The sequence below is a fragment of the Paralichthys olivaceus genome, chromosome 20 (genome assembly GCF_024713975.1).
Source record: "Paralichthys olivaceus isolate ysfri-2021 chromosome 20, ASM2471397v2, whole genome shotgun sequence".
In the NCBI taxonomy this organism is placed as follows: domain Eukaryota; kingdom Metazoa; phylum Chordata; class Actinopteri; order Pleuronectiformes; family Paralichthyidae; genus Paralichthys; species Paralichthys olivaceus.
The window spans coordinates 4,649,934-4,673,822 of record NC_091112.1 but is presented as its reverse complement, the minus strand read 5'-3'; the positions used below and the strand labels follow the sequence as shown (position 1 = coordinate 4,673,822).

General features: G+C 41.8%; 1 protein-coding gene across 1 annotated transcript in view; it reads right to left on the bottom strand.

Moving 5' to 3' along the window:
• Positions 1–5,101: 5,101 nt before the first annotated feature.
• Positions 5,102–23,889, bottom strand: part of sdc2 (syndecan 2) — a 42,713-nt gene continuing 23,925 nt past the window's right edge. Inside the window, exons 2-5 of the mRNA XM_020103771.2 lie at positions 12,511–12,625; positions 11,613–11,785; positions 10,674–10,803; positions 5,102–7,508 (exon numbers count right to left, since the gene is read on the bottom strand). Of these exons, the coding sequence (XP_019959330.1) occupies positions 7,345–7,508; positions 10,674–10,803; positions 11,613–11,785; positions 12,511–12,625 (582 nt within the window). The 3' untranslated portion in view covers positions 5,102–7,344. The remainder of the gene's footprint in view (positions 7,509–10,673; positions 10,804–11,612; positions 11,786–12,510; positions 12,626–23,889) is intronic.

The following is a 23,889-nucleotide window of genomic DNA, read 5'->3' as shown; positions in this document are numbered from 1 at the left end:
AAACCCCCTTGAGCTTGAAATGTATGGTTTACATGAATACATAATAATTCACAGACGTATTTACTTGTATCCTGCTAATTAGCAAATGTAAGAACACACATTATAAGAACTTATTCATAACATTGTTCACCTTAGCATTTTGCAGCTACCTTAGCATTGAGCATGCTGCTAGCATTCGTTTAGAATCTTAGTCTTGCTCGTTTTGATTTGCAGTTTCTTCTCGAAGATGAAGACAAGCACAAAGATGATTAATTTAGTAAAAACTAAAGATTTAATATCTTGTGGTTTGTAAGTTTGCAGCAAATGATATGAGAGCCAAGTGTCAGTTCAGAACTTCCCAGCATTCAACGCTGTGGCCTGTATAGAGTTACACTTAAATCATGTCAGAAAAAGTGGGACAGCTGGACGATGTGGAGCCGAATGTTTTGATTTTATTTGCTGCTAATCTTTGAGAATATTATTGAAAGAAATAATTATTGAAAATTATTCTCTGTGTAAGCAAGCAGAACATATCTTATCAGGGAGCGTTAATCCTTTTGGATAAAACACAGTGTTGTGTGCCAACCGAATGTAAAAATATTAAATTTGCCTTGATAAATAATTCTTAATAATCCCATTACTGCTTATGAAAATGTGATTCAGTCTCTCAAGAAAATATGAGGTTATTAAAACAAATCAGTGCAATCATGAAATTTAATTGGATGTGACATGGGTGAAATCTGTTTAAACCTCAGTGAATAGGCTTACAAAACTTTAAAAAGATAAAATTGTAAAGAGACCAATCTTATGAGTTCACCGCGCCATTTTGTTCTTTCTATTCTTTATCCAGTCTATTAAAATACAGCGGCCTACGTGAAAGTGGACGGGAAATTGGACACAGTGTAATTCTGTTCTTTGAAAACATGATTAACTTGTGTGTTACGAGGCGAGGGGAGGTTAGTTCAGTCCTCCTGTTTAGATCACAAAAAGCCTTCATTGCCATATGAATTTTCTTAGACAACAGTAAGAATTGTGTTTTAATCTCAAACCTGCTCCATGCTTTTGTTTTGCTAACACAGCCCTGGAAAACCTCTTCTGTCATCATTAGATTGTGTTGGTAATAGTCATTACGCTCCCCCTCCCTTCCAGATGAGTTGTTTATGCAGCAGCGATCACGTGATTTGCTAAATGTTCGAAACAAACTCAGCAACCGTCGCCTAAGAGCAGCCAGAGCTCCTAACCTGGTTCAAGGAATTATAATTGTTGAAATTCCCCACTGGATCAACCAAACTGAGCAAAATTGTTGCATAATTAGTTCATGCTTCCCTGCCTAATGTTAAAAGCACCATTAAGCCTTAAAACCCCAAGACCCAAATTACATTTTTCTGACATGACTCAGTGCTTTTAAAGAGTGGAGCGATAATAAAGGAGATGGAGACTGAGCCCACACAAAACCGCCACAAACTCAGTGCATTGTTGCCGTTTCACAACATTCAGACATGATTTACCTCCTAAGTATCTTTGAGCACTAAAACCTCTGATCCTAGGAAGTGCTCAGCTGAGCTCTCAGCGGTGAATTACAGCTGTGAGACTGCGATGCTGTTAGGAAAGACGAGGACATACTGCTCCTGCGGGTTATCGCCTCCGTCCTCTTTGACCAGTCAAACCTTAAATCCAGTAAAGAGCATTCGACTGAAGAAGTCAGTCGCAAATCCTTCGAAGGAATCGCTCTCCTTGGTCTACGAAGGCGTGGCATTTAGCAAACTGAGTAGACCGTGAAGGCTGAACCGAAGTGAGAGTGTCTGGTTTAAGGACGAGTTCCTATTTGCGTGACCAGTTTGTCTTGCCCTTACCATTACATTGCTTGCTACTTACTTACTGCCTCTAGCCAGCCGTAAAACTAACTTGTTAAATTTGCCAATAAATTTCTTCAGCGCAATGAATCCTAGGATAGGTTTTGGACCAAGAGAGAGATGCAGTCATTGGATCCTTTGTTGCTTGTAAAGGATGTTGCTCTCGAAACGAAACAGCCTCGTCTCCTTCTGGGACGCTGCTGGTCTTCAAATGCAGCCTCTGAGAGAAGCTGCTGCTGAATTGGGACACAGCTATTGTGACGAGCTAATACAAAGATTTCCTCTTTATTCCCCTTTTTACTTTGTCCCATCCCAGCCGATATTTTTCTCCTGTCCTGTTATTTTTTAAAGTTTAGTGTATTCTTTGTGCTCATTATCTTGTTTTTATCATTTTACCAAGCTAACGTTAGTAACTTTGAAGGCATGTCTCTGTTGGTGGCCGTATTGCTTCGTCTGTCCACCAATTTGGTCCAGACTATAATGTCTCAACATCCGTTTGATGGATTTATATGACATTTCTCTCTCGTACTTCAAGTTGCTTTTAATACGTCTTAAATGTTTAATGTGCTGTGCTTCGTTCAGTATTTCTTTAGTCTTTGTCAGGACATGCATTTTGACGTCAGGTGTCCGTAGAGAGCATGTGTTTTGGGTTCTGCTCTTCAGTCTATATTTGTTGTGTGTAGTTTCCTCTTTTAAAACAATGAGTCACCACTTCTCTGTCACCAGTCGACTGTAATGTTACGTTATTTGTAAAGAACTGTTTCTTTGTCCGAATCTGTAATTCACTGTGCAGCAGTGAGATCGAAGCTCGTGAGCAACACCAGGCACAAATATGCTGAGGACTTGAAGCTTGGACTAAGTGTTGCACATTATCATACTGTAATCATCACAGGTTTATTTGCGGACCTCATGCTTGGACTCATGCTTTGGCCTGATCCAGTGGAGTGTTGTCTGCTCGCCTCGCTGCTGTACTCTGTGTTTTGGTCAGTGAGGTCCTACGTGTCCACCCCAGTCAGGCCCGGGCTTAGTCTCAAGCCATGAGCTCTTATGGGCCCTGACAGCCTGTTTACCTTGGACGCCATTTCCGCAGCGTTTCTGCATGGTTTGGCGCTGACTGCCAGTTGATGGCCGACAGCTTTATTGAATCAGCTCTGCAGCTACAAAGGGAGGGGGGGGAGACAAAGGAAAATACAGAATAGAGTGAAAGAACAGAAAGTTATATAGTAATCTAAAATCCAAGAGTGGTTTACGTTTACATTCTTGGGGCATAAACACACACTGACCCTTTACATTAACCTAAACACATCACAAGCAGTGCGTAAATCCTGGTTGCACTTTGACACAAAGTTGAGATTAAAAGGGCAAACACATGCTACGGAACTGCACACAGAGGAAAGGACAGATTGGGAAATGTTTGTTACTACAACAGCCTCAATATAAACGGCCTCTCTCATTGGCTCTCTGCTTCACCACCCCTCTAAATGGATCCTATCCTGGTGGGATGCCTTATACAAACTGCCCCAGGGCAAATATCACATACCATACGAGAACATACTGACCCGATTCCTCAGAAAAGAGTTGAAAGAGGAGTATTCACTTAAAACAACATATCAAAAACCAGAGGTAGCTTTATCGTGCCCCCAATGATCTAACCCCTCGGGTTAGATACATACACACTCATGTAAACACACACACACACACATACACACATTTGAAATATGCACTGGTGCATGCATGTTCAGTTCCTCTTTCCCTTTCAGTCTTCAAAGAAAACATCACAAGGTGGTTTCAGCACTTGCGCAGAGGTGTGGGTATGAATATGAACAACCCCATTGTGATGAGGCAGCTTGTAAAGTCACGACACAGTGTAGATCACAAAAAAAAAGAGCTGATGTCCTGCACCTACGTAAAGAAATAGATCTTTGACTTTCTTTACAGCAATATTCCAAATACTGACATTAATCTAAAAAAGACATTATGTTTGTGATTAAGATGTTTACATGAGTTGTAGTAGTAGTAGTAGAAAATTTCATATGCCGATGTCATAAAAGGCTGTGAAAAATCCAATGGAATGTCACAATTCAATTGAGAGCTTATTATGACTATTGTCTCAATCGAGTTAACATCGGAATTTTGCCGTAAACATAGTCACTGAGTTTCTTTGATTGATGAACAAAAAGTGAAAAAGAGAAATGTTATTCTCAATGAACTGCTCTCCAACTCGACTGAGGAGGAATCCCATCTCCTCTTTCATCGCGTGTTTCCGGTGATAAATAAACAAGTCAGTGAAAATAAAGTTCCCCCCCTGAGAGTTTCGTGTCAGCCTCACCGTTCCTCTAATCTTCCTCTGGAACACGATGAGATTAGGGCACTAAAATTATGATATGGTGAAACACAAAAAAAACACAAAGATTACGCACGTCGATAATCCCCTTAGACTTTAAGTAATGTTAAGAGAGCTGTTGAGTATTAGAGCCTGTCCTACATTTTAAATGGTCTGTGTTCTATTTATAGACACAGATACCCCTTTTTTCGAGGACAGGTTTGCTGTAGGGTATTTTGGCCTTTAGGGTAACGATGGTAAGAAAAGCTTACCTTTGAATAATTAGCCAAATGAGCACGTTGTTGGAGACATTACTTTTAAAGTGGGCCTGTTTAATGAGCCGTTAAATGCAAAGCATCTGCTTTTAACTTTTAAGACAAAATCACTCAGTAACACATCCCACGAGGAGTCTTTGCTCAAAAGGTATTCAAAAAAAAATAGAAAAGATTTAAAGTAAGTGCCTCAAAAGAGCAGCATGACCGACACATTCATTGATGGTACTAGTAGTGGTATTCTGTATTTAAAGGAATTGTTTAACATTTTGGATTATTTGACGTGTATTTAGATTTTTGAACATTGAGAGGGCGAGGTTTACGACATTATACTGCAGCCAGAGAGCGACTGAGATATTTTGGCTTCACTTTGGGGGAGCCATCAGGTCTTCCATCTTTATACGTAATTTGCACCTTTAGCGTGAGGTCAAGGGAAACGGCCTCCATGTGGATATGGTCCATTCAGCTATCTAAGCATAAAAACTGTCATCTGCGACCCTGGCTGTGTGCAAATCAGCATCTAAAGTTTATTAGAGACAATTTCAAAGAAAACTGCAGAGTTTGGCATGTTTGCTTAATAAATGAGTTTATCTGCTGTGAAATCTGTTAGTGATGCATTTTCACCTGGAAACCTGACGTCGACAAGAAGAATGAAACAAGATGGTACAAGCAGCTGGTATTAGGCCACAATGTTTATTCAGTAGTGTTGTTTCAATTTATAGGTACAATACTGTCAGCTTTTGTAAGACTAAAAAAAAAGTTACCATTACAGTCATCCATGCTCACAGAATGCCAGTCAAGTCGTTTACACCCCTCCTTTGTGTACACACCCGCCACATGCTCACCTCGAGCAAGTACATTTCCAAATGGTAGGCACTTTGAAGGTTTAAAACATTTGTGAATATACATTTATATATATTTATATATCTTTTCATATACTAATAAGCGATTGGACTCAAAGGTCAGATCTCTAATACAGAGAAAAAGAGGAAAGAAAACAATAAAGGGGTGAAAAGAGAGAATGAGGAAACAAAATGATGTGGCCATGGTGGAGGGGAGAAGGTGTGGGTGGAAATACTGTGAGTCTTTGGGTTTTTCAGAATAGTTCAGTACCTTAGGTCCTGTGACTAGGAAGGAGAACAGACATGGGGGGGGGGGGGGATGGAAGGAACACGAGGGATGGAGAGATAGAGGGACGAACAGCTGCATGTGGGTGGTGTAAGGAGTTTAGACGATGTGACAGATTCTACTGAATCTACTTAACGTTACTGTGCAGCTGAAAAAGGCAACTTCACAAACCTGCCGGACACAACACACGAGTCTCTTCAGAGCAAGTTAAAGAAAAAAGGAAAAGACATTAACCTGTTTTTAATTTTTTTGTATTTAATTGGTGTAGCTACGCTACGCTATGCTATTTTTGAAATGTCTGCACGGACCAAGAAAAGTCCTCAATGTGAGTCTTCTGTGCAGCCTTATTTATCAATCCTGCGGAGAAACTAGATTTGTAGAGGGTGGGTGGGGGGGCGTTCTGGGGTTGTTTACAGCAGAGAAACCATATGTGCTCTGCATGTGTGTGGGGAGGTTCAGCCATAGTCTTGCTTGTTTGTGGCCAAGCAGCAGCAGGCCTTCAACGAGCAGAGCTTTTGGCCTAAAACCGTCAACGCTGGGAGTCAGACAATAGCACCAGGCTGCCCGGGGGGGGGGGGACTTCATACAGCTAAGAGAACAGAGATTGGTGATGGAGGATGGTGGGAGGTGGGCCCTTCTCAAATCTGATTAAAAAGAAGGTGGGAGTGAGGGAGGGTAAACAGAGGGAAAGGGGGGGTGGGGGGTTAGCAGAGTTTGGGTGCAGTCAGTAAACTGAGGACGTGGGTGGCTATGGGCTGAAAAAACACCACAAGCCACAGACGAGAAAACTTCAACCCGAAAAACGCTTGACACACGCAAAGCTGCTGGATGGCAGTGGGAAGCAAAAGCAGTGAACGTGCAATGTCAGAGAGAGAGAGCGAGAGAGAGAGAATGCATTTAAATAGAAAAGAAGAGAAACAAGGTTTGTGATTATTCATCGAGCCCTGACACATTGTTTTTTCTTTCTTTTTTTTAAAGACCAATTCCTGGTTATGAAAATCAAAACGCTGTCGAGAAGAAAGAAAAGGCTACACCGAGAAGAGACGAACAATTCAACAAGACATAATGAAACGCTCACTTTTGACAAACAAAAAAAACAACAAAAAAAAAGAACGGATGTGAGAGCAAATAATAAACATTGTAACCTGAAGGGAGAAACATTTACATTGACCATTAACAGCGTTAATATGAAGATCAAGAAGCTTCATCAAAACTACAAAGGCAATTTTTTTTTAACATCAGAGAAAAGATAAATTAATGTAGTACACCTTTAGAGATTAACATCAGACATGCTAGGACAAAATGAAAAGAAACTGAACGTAGGATTGATACAGGATAATTATTTTCAATTATCTTTTAAATTGTTTTTCTTTACAAATAACATACTGCTACAGTTAAAAGTAGTCAGCGACTAAAAACAGCTCCTTCGACAGAAGCGATCGGCTTCTTCGCCTTTTTACAGATCCTGTTTTTTTATTTATTTTTTTCCAGCCTTTTCAAATAATACACAAAATGTTTAAATACACTGAGATTTGCCATAAAATGAGAAATGCTTGGTTTTCATTTTTTAAAAAAAGAAGAAAGAAAAGGTCTCACCTACAATACTCTATGCAAAAGCTTTTCCTTTAAGCTATTTTTCCTTAATCAACTTCGAAAACAATTGTTGTCGTTTCTTGCTGCGTGTGAAGAGATTTTTGTTGTTGTTGTGGACTGCAGGTTTTTTTTTTTTTTTTTTTCCCACAGTCACTTGAGATTTGTCAATGTGGTGATGAGAGGTGGGGGTGGGACCTTATGCATAAAACTCCTTGGTTGGGGCCTTCTGATAGGCTGCGCCGGAGGGTTTTCTCTCTCCCAGGTCGTAGCTGCCCTCGTCCTTCTTCCTCATGCGGTAGACCAGCAGGAGGATGAGGAAGATGGCGAACAGGAAGCCGATCACGCCGCCTGCGATAACAGCTAAGAGAGGCAAAGACAAAAAGGGATGTTAGCTGACAATGCTCAGGAGGTAAAGTCTACTGTGCGTGAATGACACCTTAAATTGCAGGCTACTTGAAAACGGAGCTGCCTCTTTATGGTTTACCATGAGGCGGCTCTTCTATCTCTCTATGGGTGGCCCCATCTTCTTTTTCATCCATGTGCTCCCTTTATTTTAGGAAATTGATGGGCGGAGCAGAGGCTTTTGATGACATTAAAGCTTTGTTATGTTCTGCTCCAGTTCTGTTCACTCCCCCCGCTGGATCGGCCTGTCATGCTTCACGTGGATACCAGACACGGTGGAGCAGGTGCACATCTCTTTCAAGCTGACAAACAAGGTTCAGTTACCTTATTTTCCAAGAAAATTCAACTCCTACCAGCTTCTATCACCAAAACAAGTGCTGGCAATGATCTGGGCTTTGCAGCACTTTCAGGTAGATCTAGCCTCCGAAAGGCTAATTGTAGTATTTGCAGTATCTAAATAAGAGGCTCGTGTAGCGGGCCCTGCTTGTGCAGCCTTATAATTTGGACATCCAGCACTTTAAGGGCCAGGAGAACATTACGGTAGATTCCTTGTCCTGTGCACTTCTCTACAACTTAAAAATTAACATTTCTCATCGCTCACTCACACAGATTCATCCTCTTGATGTTCACTTAATTAAAAGAGGCATATGATGCTTTGGAGGTTTTCTTTCCGGTTGTGTGTTATGTAGGTTTTTTTGTGTGTGTTGAAGTTCTGCAAAGTTCAAAAGTCCAAAGTTCTCCTCTCCCCCACAGAAAACACTGCTGAACCTGAAGCTGCTGAGACTGGGGGGGGGGGGGAGACAGAGGCTGAAAAGAGGAGCTGCAGCAATGAATAGAATGAGAAATGCAATGTTTCCTGAACATAAGAGCCTGTAAACCTCTTTAAATAAATCACCCAAATAAAAAATTATGAACCTGAACATGAGCATTAAGTCTCCTTTAAAACATTTATCAGTATTTACATTATTATGTGGTCTCCCTCTTTTGTCACATACCTTCGAGCAAGGGTGCGACGCACAGCTCCTGCTACTGTTGGAATAAATTGGAATACTAATGCAATGCAACAGCATATTATCAGAATTTAGGGATTAAATGTACTGTAACCAAACCGCAACCGTCAGCGGCGACTTTTGAAACCAATGCTGTTACTAAAATGTCAATCTCAATCAGCAGAGTCAGTCGTTTTCTGTGGTTCATTTCACCTCCTCTAATGTGCTGGTGAGTTTGAAAGTTAGCGTTCCATTAAGAGGATATTAATGCTCCAATCCTTGATTGGTACACATCGCTGTGTTGCCCCAAGTGTGGCTGATTCGACATGGTCTGTTTTTCCAATCAGCGAAGGCCGACTGGGACTGAAGAGCAGGAAAGTAGAAGCACCGGCTCCATCTCTGACATAAATCCAGCGAGAGGAAAACAAACTACTGTCGGTCAAGTATAGTTAGAACTGGATCCTGTACCTGAACACGTCGATAATGATAAATGTCATTGCGGGACTAAAAATATTGACTGACACCAGGACTACACTTCCCATAATGCACGTTTGATTTCCACATTAGATATTCTGAATTCCACATTGGTTTTAAAAACTATAATTCCATATTTTTGCCAGAACAAACAATTCAAAATTAATCTGTGGCTAAAATGATCTGGGGGATTAAAGTTTCTGAATCAGACCCTGTGAGACGAAGACAGAACGTTTGAGGTTTAACTCTCTGTAACGGACACATTGAACCAATCGGCCAACAGTGGGTTAACATAAAGGGAAATCTGAATTAAATCCACCGAGGCTTTATCGAGAAATTCCCCCCTCCAGCTTTGACCCTGACTCTCCTCACGAATGCTCCTAACTCGCCACATGAGCTTATTTTACTCTCCCTCCCAATTATGCCTGTATGAGGTTCTTTATAGCTTCCTAATCTGTTTAAGGTGTCTCCTGGTGCTACGATCTGCCCTCTGCTCCACTTTAGGTTTCCACATGTTGACTGGCCCCGCGGCATCATGGGTAGATATCCTGGCACCCGCCCAACTGCTGGGCTCCATGAAGCAGTAGCACAGTGCAGAGTGAGTAAATGAAAATTAGATTACGGCCAATTATTTTTCATAGGAATCATGCAGGAGATGAAGATTAATGGTTATGAGCAAAAAGGAAGGGTAAATTGAATGAGGTGGAGAAGAGGAAGGGTGGAGGTGACCAAATTATACTTTCATTTCCATTCAGGAGGCATTATCTGAGGACTTTACGCTGGCAATCACATTTTCCAATACAATCCAAGAATAAAATGAAAAAAAAAAAAAAAGATATGAGCCCATCAATCGGAGAGAGCTGTGACGCATTTGTGTCCTGATTTGTGCTTGTTGATGTTGTTTCAGCGCGTTGCCAACACCAGATGGAGATCACAACAGAGCGCGAGCGAGGTGCCAATCAATGCTTGCCTCAGACACTCAGAGAAAAGAGGGACGGCATCAAAGAGCGCTGCGATTTTTGACTCCAATCATTTCCTTTTTCATGTATTCAAAGCAGCAAACGCCCACGATTGTGGTGAATTCTTCAAGGCCCCAAAGAGGGACTCTGACAGAGTTTATTAGAAGTAATTATTTTGAGAAGAGGACTGGGTGAGAGACTTTAGGGGAAAAATCTGATGTTGTAACATATTAGAATTTGAGAAGAAATTAGACTAACTGCTAAATAAAGATTAACTCCCAGAATGCCTCAATGTGCCAATTGGTGGAGAGTAAAACTGAGAGGCTGAAGCAAAACTAAAAAAAGAGACTTCAGTGGGAACAGAAACTGGAGTCGGGTTAAAGGCATATAATTGTGTCCTTGTGACTTTGAGGTGACGTCCACACTAATACGTTTAAAACTAGAACGATCTCCGTCCACATGAACATTTTAGCTGCGTATCAGTGATAATACAGGTCCAAACTATAACACGGGTTAAAGTGAGACAAGGAACAGTATTTTGTCTTCGCTGCAGGTGGTCAAGTTAGGACTGATGAGAACCTGCGTCATCGATAAGACTGCTCCATTGTTTCCAAACGTGTGGACGAAAGACGTAAATGTAGAAACTCCATTTACTAAACTATAAGTAGTTCTCCAGAGAGGAAATGATGTCTGACACATACCTGCCAACACCTCTGTCCTCTGGAAGAGGTTTTCAGTGTGAACCTCAACGGCCTCCTGGGGTGAGCTGGGGGCACTGGTCGTACTGGTCATCTCTTTCCTCTGCATGTCCTCTGTAACTGGCACTGGTGCCTGGGTAAGGAGAAGGAAAACAGAGAGTTTTGAGTGTGTGTCTGTGTGTTTAGAAGAATTTGATAATTTTGGTGTTATAGCTTAATCCCTAAATCCCTCCCTGGTATGATAACGACTGTAAGTACCCGACTATTTTTTGGCCGGGAGCAGAAACTTTGAGGAATCTCTGCTGGTTACTTGATAATCTCACAGTGACGGCAAAACGAACTAGCTGCACAGTAATTACTATTATTCAGATTCTGTCTATTTCCCAAAATATTGACCTTTTCCTGCCCACACATAAGGATGCAAAGAACCAACATGGAACTGAACCACAACCGTTGACTAAGAGAGTTGTAGTGACAGAGAAAAGAGGAGAATAAGTGGAACGAGGCCAGGTAGGCTCGGCTTAGGGGGGTTGAGACCATGACGACTAATCCCAAACAGATGCAGTATCCAGTACGCTACAGTAGGAGCAGGAACGCGACCCAGCAGCGAGATCGAGGACGGCTCCAGAATCTGTGATTATGATCTGAGAGGGAGACGTAATCCTGCATATTTTGCAATGGAGCGAAAAACATTGAGAATTGATGTGAGCACTTGATCTTTGTCCTGAAAGCGACCTCACAGCTGCTGGTATTACGAGGGATTTGATGACATATACTGGGTCAGATAAAGATACGGTGAGGTGCTGTGCCGCTCTGTTGAGTCAGGGTTGTTAGAAATGAGTCACCGTGATTATTGCGAACGGGGGAATGAACTCCTTAAAAAGTTTTAACACAAAAATCAATTCTTGTTTGCCGTCCTGTCGATATTACAGCCCCTCTTACCGTTGTTCTGAATGGTTTCCTGGGCGGGCTGTCGCGTGTCTTTTCTCTGACGGTGGCCGAGTCCACCCTGGGAGTGAAATCTTTGGTGGAGTCCTGGGTGGGCTGTGCTGCATTGGGCTCGAAATAAACCATGCTGATAGTCACCGTTTCCTTCACCACTTCTTCACCCACTCCTGGGAGATGAAAAAAAAAAGAGGATGACAGGTAAATAATATTTCTCAACAAGGAAGAAATAAAATATCTGAGAGGCTTAATTCAAGTATAGAATGACTTGAGCAAAGAGGTTAAATATATGTGATCAATATTTCATATCCAGAGTATCAAAGTACTTTGTCTTTAATGCACGATTTACAGTTTAAAGAAGCAAGAATACAGCAGAGCACAGCTATAGGTTATACAGTATTGGAAGTGCTATTGATCACTGTCCTGCCTCCTTTTACCTGACGTGACCTTCTCCCTCTGCGGCTGTACACCTCCCTCGAGGAGACGAGTTACTTTTGACCAAAGAACGAGCGATTTAAAACAAAGGTGCTTCAAGCAAGCAGAGCAGAGGAGCTAATAAAAAACACATCTGAAATTTGCACACTTGCCCACAGCGGCCTGGGTGACAAGGCAATCACAATTCGAATCGAGTGAGAAAAAGAGAGAGGCAATGAAAGAAAGAAAAGATGAGCAGAGGAAGAGGAAGAGGAAGGAGGGAAATAAAAAAAAGGAAGAGAGAGGAGGGAGGAAGTGTAAGAACAACTTTATTCTACAGCTGAAGAAAAACTTCTCGGTTCATAAAACTTACCGACAGCATACTCGAAAATGAATGTCATCACACCTCGAGGTAATTGCCTGTGTGTGTGTGTGTGTGTGTGTGTGTGTGTGTGTGTGTGTGTGTGTGTGTGTGTCTCACCTGAGCCAGACCCTGAGTTAAAGTCGTCATCATCTTCAGGGTAATAACCTCCTGAGCCTGTGTCATCCAGGTACAAGTCATCAGCCTGAGAGGACGTCTTGGCTGCTTCTGCTATCTGCAAAAACCACAAGATAATGCTGTTGAGGATTCATGTCACCTCCATTACATATCTCTACATACACAAGTCTGTGTGAGACATTTCTCTGCACCACGTAGAACACTCTCTCTATTTCAGAGTTTCAGCTAAATATGAATCCAACGTGGCCACTTTTTTTTTTTTTTTTTAATTCTGGCCTTTAAATTATTAATAACACCCTCTCCGCTTCGGTTACTGGTTATTTCTTTAATTGGCAAACATACAAAACTCTTGGGTAGAAATTCAAAGCTCATATCATAAGTGCGACTCGAGCAGCACAAATCTTTGCTAAATTTGCCATAAAGAGGGAATTAGTGCAAACACAACTGTTCAGCTGGGTGTTCGTCTCTTCAATGAGAATATGAACAGATATAATCGCCTACTAGTCACTAGTCGACAACAATGTACTTAGACATTACAGCTCCCAAAAGTGTCGCCAAAGTGACATGATTGCTGCCCTGGTGGCAGGCTGCATTAATTGCTCATAATTCTCCTCCATGTTAGTGGATGGGACATGCACCAATCCAAAAAATGAAAATGCACACTAAAGATGGTTTCAGTCATTTTAGGTGGTTCTCAAATGAAGCAGTCACAGCGTTAAGTCTCTCCCTCGCTGCCGTTGTTACCAAGACAACTCACCCAACTGGTGGGAATGTTTGTGTTCCAGCTTAATGGAGTAACTGGCTGAACAGTTTAACAAGACCTGTTTGTTTAGAAAGCTGCTCGTCACACGGTGAGATTCTAATGAGACTAGGAAAACTGGGAAATAAGACTTTTCACACTGAGAACCAGAAATACGCTGGATACCGACAGAGGACTGCTGTTATATAAGTGTGTGTGTGTGTACATGGTACACATGAATATTAAAGGTGTTGTGATGAGTGTGTGTGTGTGTGTGTGTGTGTGTGTGTGACTGGAATAGTTATAAACACATCCATGGCAACATCCATTCAACTCCTATTCACCAATCAGTGGTGGGCTGTGCGGCCCCTTCTATACTGATAGTCCTGCTTTAGAAAAAAAGTACAAAAGAGAGAAAGAGATTGTGTATGGGTGTGTGTGTGTGTGTGTGTGTGTGTGTGTGTGTGTGTGTGTGTGTGTGTGTGTGTGTGTGTGTGTGTGTGTGTGTGTGTCACCCATTAAGCTGGCTGCAACACTTCCAGGCTTCCACTGCCCTGTGCGTGTTGAGTTGATAAATCTGAGGCTGAGAGAAGCAGGATTGGAGGAAATAATCAATTGGCTCGACAGGAAATAAGTTCTTTTTTTGTTATAGGTGCAAAAAATGTGAGACGGCTGAGAGAAAGAGCAAATGAGAATTCCCCCCCCCCTTGGTTGGAAGCAGCAGGTACAGTACAGCTGAGAAACAGCCACAATATTAAAGCTGGATATTGGTTTGTGGGTTTTATGTGAATGACAGCATTTTTTGACAACCTTTATTTCACAGAAGGAACATTGAAGAAAGGATGTGCTTAGAATTCATAAGTTTATTTGCTTAATTCATGTTTTGTATATGTGTTTCCTGTTTATTTATAAACAATGAAGTTTATGGGTTAAACTGTAAAATATCAAAAGTACATTTCTTTGTCATAAGTGTTTGACAACGACATCTTCAATTAACCATTTAAAAATAATAAATAAATAATAAATCTCTGCTGTTATATCAGTATGTTTTTACTCTCTTGTCAGTATCAGCACCCAGACATCCTTATCAGTTGGTCTCTATTTTATACATTTGACGTGCATGTGTCTTGCTTTTTCCCTGAATGCAGTTTTCCCTTTGGGCCGAATAAAATTAAAGTTAAAACTTAATAAATAAATAAATCCCAACACAAAATCCGTTACACAATATCACAGAACCCAAAGTAGCATCTTCAGGTTTGTTTAACAAACAGTCGAAAATCCAAACATATTCAATTTCCCGGGACAGAAAATCCTCGGGTTCTTTCTCGATGAGCGAGTTCAATGACATGAAAATGCTTCTGTTGCTTCCCGGCTCCATCCTCAGCATTTTCTAATTACAGCCGGTATTCTAAGTGTGTTCAGTAATGCTTTGGAGTCATTGTGTGTGTGCATATGTGTGCTTTTGTGGAGCCATGAAAGAAAGGACCTGGCACTCTCCATGACAAAGAAGTGGGGAGTATACACAGCTAACAACAGAGTGAAAGAGAGAGAGAAGAGAAGACAGAGGCGAGATGAAACACAACAATACGTTTCTCCATCTCTCCTCTCGCAACTGCCGCTGACTTACAGGCCTTTCACCGCTGAGCCTCCTGATCAAAGAGAGAATTTGTTCAAAGCAACTTTATCTTAACCTCTCCTGCCTTGTTTTCCTCCGAACACAACCGCCCCCTCCTCTCGACTCCGCCAATTCACCGGTGCATGTGGTCCGCAGGTCTTCATGCAGTGGTGATACCAGCACAATGGAGCAAAGGGGAGGCAGGTCGCAGATCAAATGGTGACAAAGGCCACTAATGAGAGAGAGGCCACACACACACGCATGCATGAGTGGACGTGTTTTACAAATGCATGCAAGCATTCATCGATTCATTGATTACACATACGCACACATTAGTGGGAGGAATTGAGAACATGCCATGACACCACACACACACACACTCAAGCAAATGGAGTGATAACAATGTAGCTTGGAATCCCATTGGGGCTCGATGCAGATTTCAAAGATGTTATTTCTCCAATGAGAACACAGAAAAGAAAAAAAGCCAATCACAAGCTCCCAGAGTTTCTGATAATGATTAAAATCATCAGTAAACAACCTTTCACAGACACAGCTGTATTCTATGTTTGCAGATATGCTACGATATGAACACTTTCATTCAAGAGAAGATAAATATATGTTATAATACTCAAACATGTTGACATTTTAAGGGAATCTGCTTATTTGCTGTCGAGTTAAGAGTATGCTAAAAGAAGACCTAGCAGTGTAGAGTGGCTCTGTTTATTTCAAGCTTGAGGTTGCAGTCTCCTCTGTAATCTTCATGTTTCAACAGTTAAAACAAAGCACTTGGATTACAGAGGTCCGACTGTACAAGCCATGCAACTCCCAACAAATCCAGACAGATCTGAGAGGAGGAAATGGTCTGTTTGACCTTGATAAACTTCACCGGCTTTATCTGAGTCACAGGCACAAACTGGCCAGTGTGTGTGTGCGCACGGAGAATAAACTTGATAAAGCTCGACTTTCTCCATCGCTGGCCCACACATGCGTGTGCACAGACACAGCGGCCCTGATAAACTCTTTTTATCAATCCAGTGACATTTACAGGTAGTCTCTGCTTTCTGCCCTTATCACAGTCTCTGAGCTGATCCAGACATCAATCCGCTGACAAGTAAAGCAGAGGGAACACCGAAAACCACAAGGTTACTTCACTGCGGCACGGCAGCTCTGGTCTAAAGAGCAGAAAGAAACCTTACAGATTGGGGAATAGATTCAGGGAAGGAGGAACATGTTAAATTGATCCAGTTGGAAATATGTAATTATTTCTTTTAGGCGATCAATGTTAGGTTTCCCATGGAGAAAACAATTCCGATTCCCATTTATTATACAGCAATACACACATCACTCCACATCATTCATTAAACTTGAAAGTTAAAGTTATATTTCATAAGATAATAAACTTCAAGACCTGCGGAAATTAACTCCACCAGGGACGATATGTTTTCACTCCTGTCTGTTTGTCGGCAGGATTTCACAGAAACTACTCAACAGATTTTACGCAGAACTTGGTGGATGGACAGGACGCGGGCCATGAAAGAACCCATTTAAATTGAGCATGGACAAAGGTGCATATTTAAGAATCTTTTTATCACTTCTTTAACATCAACATTTCACCAATTTGACAATTTGAGTGTGTGCAATTTGGTGCATATCCAGATAAAAATTCAGCTCTAGTGGCTTTAAATGTGTTGTCCTAGGGATGTAGGCTTTTCCCAGCCTCTGTAGGGCAACAAATGAGGCTCAAAACCTGTAACTACCCCAGACTTGTACACGATATAATGTGGATTGAGTAAGGAATCAATCATTTGTGTTTCTGCAAACTTTGTACAAATGAACGGATTTGGTGCAGATCCAGAGCTCTGGCACGGGGCATTGTTGACATTTTCACAAATTGTTTAAAGAATAATTCAGGGATCTGTATCCAAGTAAAAATGCAGACCAAGCAGATTAAAAACGTTTCATTTTGTTTGTCTTTTTAAAATTTCTATTCATCATTCTTCTGCGATGGAGATCATGATTTTGTGATCTGGCTCAGCTATGAGCATTGAATGAATGTAAGGGGACTGTTGGTGGAGGTTCGTTCATAATAGGTTAGCAGTGAATCCATAGAAATAGCAGCAGTATGTAGTAGTACTAATAACAGTATGTTATGATCACAGTATTATGCTCTAGTTTTACTCTATATGCTCACGTGTAAACCAAACATTATCAGGGCACAGAAATCCACAGTGATTCAAAAACATGATTTACTTCACTTTGACAACCAGGAATAAATGCTGGAGGTTTTTCTGGGAAGTATGTTCATCAAAGAAACACATTCAGTCGCTCTCCATAAATGAGGCTTAACTTCCCACCAGCCCGGCTTTGACAAGTGTCAGTCTTTGAGCTGAACACCTCGTAGTGGACTAAAAAAAGACCGAGCGTCAGAGAGAAGCACAGAAGCAGAGGAAGAGGGAGGCAGACATCAAAGCCCCTGAGTGACACTTAGTAAGAAGTACAATATACACACACGAAAACGCACACATGCTCAAAGCGGCTTCGCCTTTGTTCACAGACAAGTGAGTAAGAAAGAGGGCCAAGGATCAAACATATTTAGAAATGTACCACATGTGTGCTGCTCTCATTGTACACAAACCTACACATAAGTAAATAAAGACATAACTGTGTGTATAATAATAAAAAAAAAATCCTGTATACAAATTCTGTATGTGTAATTCTTGTGCCAAAGACGTCATTTGGAGCTGGTGTCTGTGTAGTTGGGATTCAGGGATGGAGCCATGGTAACAAGGTTCCACAGACACATGGTCTCAGTCAATCCCAGTCTCAGCTGACAATTATGACATTTGGTCCTATTTTTATGGCATCAACTAACTAATTAAAACCAAATTTATCACAATCTAATGGTGCGATAAGAACTACCGAAAATTATTTGACTAAATTGCTAAATTATTATTTTGATTTTTTTGTTTGCTCCATGTCTAATCCACGTACATTGAGGAGGGGGAGGGCCAGCCACCAGGGGGCAATCAAGACACTTTGGCTTGGATTTGGAAGTCGTCATTTATGCATTTACTGAGCTAAATGATCGTTCATGCTAGAAAACCTTATAGTTTATATGCTTTTATATATTTGATCCTTCATATCATCAAAAATATTCCATAAGCCAAACTGTAGAGCGAGACTTTTCAAATCTACTTTCAATTCTTATTTTTACCCTTATTATCCGGCTCTAACCGGTGGAGCTTTGTGCCATCTCGAGCAGCCACTCACACGAGGTTTCATGACTTCTCACACTTTCACTGACGGCCTCATTTACACACTTTTAACAAGCACATACAAAATAGTCGGATCGAGTTTACAGATGGTGAGAGGAACAGAAAGACAGACAAGGGAAGTGCAATTGGAAGCGAGGCAGAAGGTAGCAGAGCCGCCATAATGAGCTAGCAACTTGCTATGTGTGCCCTCTATTAGTTGTGAGAGCAGCTACGGTAACCAGCTTCTCTGCCTGCTAATGAACTAATAAGCCGGCAGGAAGTGCGGCTTCCGCGATCTCCGTCCGTCTGTGTGTGTGTGTCAGTCTGACCTGAAAATCTGACGGAGAGGCGAGGAGCTGAAAAACTAAATTCAGATGACAGAGAAGGAGGGATTGAAGAGGAGATAGTGCGAGATAAAAGAGAGAGTAGAGTTGACAAAAGGGTAGAGAGGATGAGGGAGGGAGGGAGAGAGGGAGGGAGAGAGGCCACTGCTGCAGACAACCCTGTGGCCTGGAGGTTGCTGTGCTAAAAGCCTGTCAAAATCACCATGTCCATGCCTAGCGGGGCTTGAAAGGCACCAGGCCTGTATGTGCTTTCACTATCTGAGAGTCTGCGAAGGCAATATTTGTGTCGCTCTCTCCTTTCTATAAGAGATGGACAGAAGGGATGATGAGATACATACGGAGGGAAATGGAGTCATCTGAGCCAACCCAGGGCCCCAGACTTTCTACTGTTGACACACTGCGCTCACTTCGAACTCAACAAATATTAGCTCATCTCCAAGTAAGGCCAGAGGGGGGGAAAAAAAGTGTTCCTCAAAGGAATGCACGCACACACACACACACACACACACTTGAACATCTGCGTATCCATGAAAGCACCCATGGGACACGCACATGTGCCAACACAGACACACAGACCCCAAATCCAGCTCTCACATCTCAAAGGCGTGAGAGGAATACACAGAAACACATCATAACACCGACTTCAGAGGGAAGAAAGAGTGGAAAACAAGTGCACAGGGGCCAGTAGACAGACAGCGTCTCAGATCCTCCTCCGTCGGTCTGCTGCGCTCTCTGGTTCTTAACCAGTTCCTGGAGTCTGCCTCAGAACTGCAAGGAGCGTAGAGAACAGCAAACAAAAAAAAACCACAGCGGAGAGAAACAGCATCCGTCGCTGCTTTCTAAGCACAGTCCCTCTGCCAGGTATAAAGCTTTGTGCTTTACAAACGTAACTTCTCTATAATTCATCGGAATATCTGCAGCACTTACAAACGTGCCTCCTCTTTCCTTATATTTAATTCAACACACTTTCACTCTTTTGTTGCACACTGCTTTAGCCAGTGACGCTACACTGGTGAGACAGCGCTGAAGCAAATGGATTAGGTGAGAAGACTAATAAGCAACGGTTGGATTAATGATTAAGTTATTAATTAACTAACTTTTCAGGCAAAATATAAACATTAGCACAGGTCAATGTTAGCATTTACCAATGTATGTGTATCGTCTTTGTTCTGTGCTGTGAATTAAATGTTTTTTTTTTCTAATCAACAAAGTAAAGGTGACAGAGAAGCCTGCTCTCTTTCACTTTATCTGTTCTACTCGGCGGAGCAACACAGTGTGGCAGGCAACCTGTATCAATCTGCTGTGGACAAACCAGACTCCCTCCACATGTGCCCCCCCCCCCCCACTGCCTCCTCCATGACACAGGCTTTATCACTGCACAACAGACAGGACCCTCGGAAAACAGAAGGAAAGAGCGGGCGAAGGCTGAGAGGTGTTGTTAGACCTGATAATACATTTACTAAATCTATTTCCTTTCAGATTCCTGGTAAAGGTTAACGCTTAATTTAGCAGGCATGTGTGGTATTTTGAGTTTTCTTGATACCGCAACAGCTCTGATTTTGCACATCTGACTGGCTTCCTCATCACAGTAATTTAGAGCAATTTACCATAACAGACAAAAACAAGACATTTTCTCAGAAAGCTGGAATAATATCATATAATTGATGCACATAATATCCCTGAGGCTGGACTTTCCGCCTTTTCAGTTTAGACCAAACCAAACTCACAGGTGTTAAAGATGCCTCGGACGCTGTTCCAGACCAACTGACCAAGATTTGCAATCTGACCAACAAGTTGCGACAAGTTGAAACGATAAAGAATAGAAAGGGAGAAAGACGCAGCGTTGCCCAGGCTCGTAGGATCTTCTGCTGTCTGCATCTCCAAGACTTTCATTTGATGCATTCAAACAAATGTTGAGTACTGCAGTGCCAACGAAAATTAATGAAATGAACTGGTTCATGCATTTTATAAATTCAAACAGAAAGACTGCTACAAGCCAAACTGACAAACATCCACAACCCTAACCCAAGGAGAAACCCAAACTAACTGGATTAAATGTAAACCAAGCAACAAAGACATGAACCTTGGTTTGGGCCATTGTTCAAGCTTCCAGATGTGAAAACGTCTTTGATTATCCTGGAGATCTTTGTCTCTGTTGAGGAGAAATCCTTAAAATGTGATTTTAAGGAAACTTTCTCCTGCTATGCAACTCTATTGTGACAGGGAGGCGGATAGGAAATGAACAATAGCCTCCCTGATGTGTAGTAGTATAAGTGAGCAGCTGGAGAGGAGTGACAGAAGAAGCCTAGTCGGGGGAGAGTTTGGTTTGGCGGCCACTCATGATGACAAACTGGTGAATTCGGCTTCATGGTCGGTGCATGAGTAACAGCTGGATTTGTGACGGTGTTTGTTATTAGAGACAGGAGGAGCTGGCAACTACCAAACATTCAATTTGTCCAACACCTGCTGATGACTGAACAAACTGCTGGAAGGAAAATAAAGACAGTGTGTGTGTGTGTGTGTGTCTGTGTGTGTGTCTGTGTGTGTGTGTGTGTGTGTGTGTGTCTGTGTGTGGGTGGTGAGCATTGTTTGGAAAATGTAAATTGGAAGAACAGGCCGAAACAGCCACCTCCAGGAGTCAAGATGTCAGACTGTAACTCTTACAGGCTAAAAAAGGTTAGTTTGTGTGTGTGTGTGTGTGTGTGTGTGTGTGTGTGTGTGTGTGTGTGTGTGTGTGTGTGTGTTTGTGTGTGTGCCTTTGTGCTCTTTGAACCCACTCTAACTTTTATTGCCCTCCCAGGGATCATAATAAGGAACTAATTGATAGTCTTTGAGCTGCGGGCTGGGGAGAGGGGGAGTTCCTGCCGGAAGTCAACACAAATCAAACTCTCCCTGAGCCCTTGAGGTCTGGAGCTACTCCAGCTGAGTTGTGGTACGTGTGTGTACGTGTGTGTGTGTGTGTGTGTGTGTGTGTGTGTGAGAGTGGGGGGGCAAAGACAGAGAGGTAATGTGGAAAAGAGTGAGACTAAGATAAAATGAGAGCTGTCGTCTGGAGTCGACTTTTATGGCTTACACTTCTACTTGCCTCCTCACTTAAGCACCTGAGCTTCCACTTTTTAATTCAGTGGTTTCCGTCCCGTTCAGAACAAGTTTCCTCAGTTGAGTTTCTCTCTATAATCTTGTCACATCTCAACCTTGAGAGAATGTATGTTGTCATTTGGCGCTAGGTCACTTTTTGATTCGGAATTGAATCATTCATTCTAACGTTGGGGAGGGGAAGTTCTTATTTGGACGATAATGACCCTCCTACGCCTTGTGATCCAGCAGAGGGTGCTCACTATCAGCTTGACTTATTGCATGCATTCTTGACCTATCAGTGAAGTGAGCCAGTAATGTTACGTTAGCCGTGTCCCGCGTAGATCACGAAAGTTGGTCTACCGAGGATGTCTGTGATTTGTGACACCAGCTTGTCCCGATCTTACCCCTGTCGCCTATTAACAGAGCTGCAGTTGGACGCGACGAGAAAGTTTCACTGCCGCTTGTTTTTTTAACACGTAAACCATTACTTACTTTAAAAACCGTGTAAGACATTATCTATTTGAAAAACAGTTTGTCACCTGAAGCTCAATAAAGTGTTAGAGGCTTCGTAACTCTGGGATGAAATTTGTCGGACACATTTGAGGGAGCCTTTGAAATGAGACAGTCCGGACGCGCCAATGTTCTCAGTCACGTGAAATTCATTGGAAATGGATTTTTGGAAAATTTGGGATATGACACATTGATATCATCGCAATCATTTCTCTCTGAATAAGTTAAAGAATACAAGTCAACAAAGCATGACTTCACTCAAATAAGTTAAAAAAGGATTTAATAGAGGGACACTAATTTGACTAAACTCAACACTGTACAGTATCCTCTGGAAAATTCCTCCCACCCCCTCTGACCCTTTTCATTTACCCCCTCCTCCCTCAAGATTAGATCACATTGCCTCGGTAGGTGAAAGGCCCCCCTCACCAACCTGAGCACAAGCCGAGCATGTGGGAGCTTTCAGCTCAGATTCATATCGTCTCTTATTCCAAAACAAACGGCCGTCTGACATAGAAAGCCATACAGCACATTCCACTGGGCTCAAGCCGCTTCGTGAGGGGGAGCAGGGGCAGTTTCTAGCTCCGGGCTTTCAAAGACTTTCTGCACCACGAGCAACGTACAGCGAAATCTACGGGTCACTTTTAAGGCATATGTCCAATTATTTAAGTGTGGCCAAAGCCTGATACAGATTACAGTCTTTAGTTCCACCAGGAGGTAATGTTTTCACTCTGTCACATTATTTATTTGTTTGTTTGTTTGTTTGCAGGAACTACTGCATTGATTCCCACGAAACTTACGGGAAAAATGGGAAAACGGGTCATTAAGGAAATCGTTAAATTTTGAGACAGATCCAAAAACAAATCTGGCTTTTTTGTGGGACTGATACCTAAAGTAAGTTTGAGCAATTTGGTGCAGATCCAGCAGATATAACTGTGGTTTCACTGTTGGATTATTGGGCCTTAGCGTATGTGTGCGCTCTGTTCTCCACTAAAAACAACATTTAAATGAACCACTCAGTTTATTGAGTTGTGTATTATTTTTATTGCAATATAAATATATTTTAATCTAAGCCGAACGTAATCCTGCTGCTGCAAATACCCACTGGAACAGCACATATGTATTAATCCTCGTTTGAAAATAGTCCCATGCAAAAACACAATTAGCTCTTGTTTGAGTAATGTGAATGAGAAACATCTAAAATAGGAAAATATATATTCTTGTCCAGTTTTCAAAGTTTATGCCTAATGAATAACTTAAGGACGTAAAACACTGTTGACTACTATTGATTATTCATCACTTTTATTACGTCAGAGCAAGTGATCAAAATTTTACCATTTAACTTGGGTGATTTAATCTGTGTCCAGTGAAAAAAGACAAAATGTTCCCAAACACTTTTACACTTTTAATCATACACCCATGCAAAACTATAATAGCTTTTTAATACAGTTTTACACCTGGCTCGTTCGGCTCCGTCCTGCAGAAAAACATCTGGCTCTCTTTACTTGCTACATAATTAAATGTGTTCACCAGCTACTCGATTACTTGGACTCCTACTGTTTAGTGCTGGACAGGTCGTGTGCAGCTGTGAGCTGTGGTTTTATACCATATATCAGTGATAGTCATTGCAACTGCAAATTACATGAATTGCAATGAGTTCAAGTAAACAGAGTATTTGTTCTTAACTACAGTATTATTCATAATAAAGTATTATCTCTGTATAACCCATTGCCCTGTCCAGGCTTTTCACATGAGAACGCAGGTGGCCCTTTCCTCTAACACTGTGCTGCACGCTATTATTAAAAGGATGAGAGCAGTCTTTAA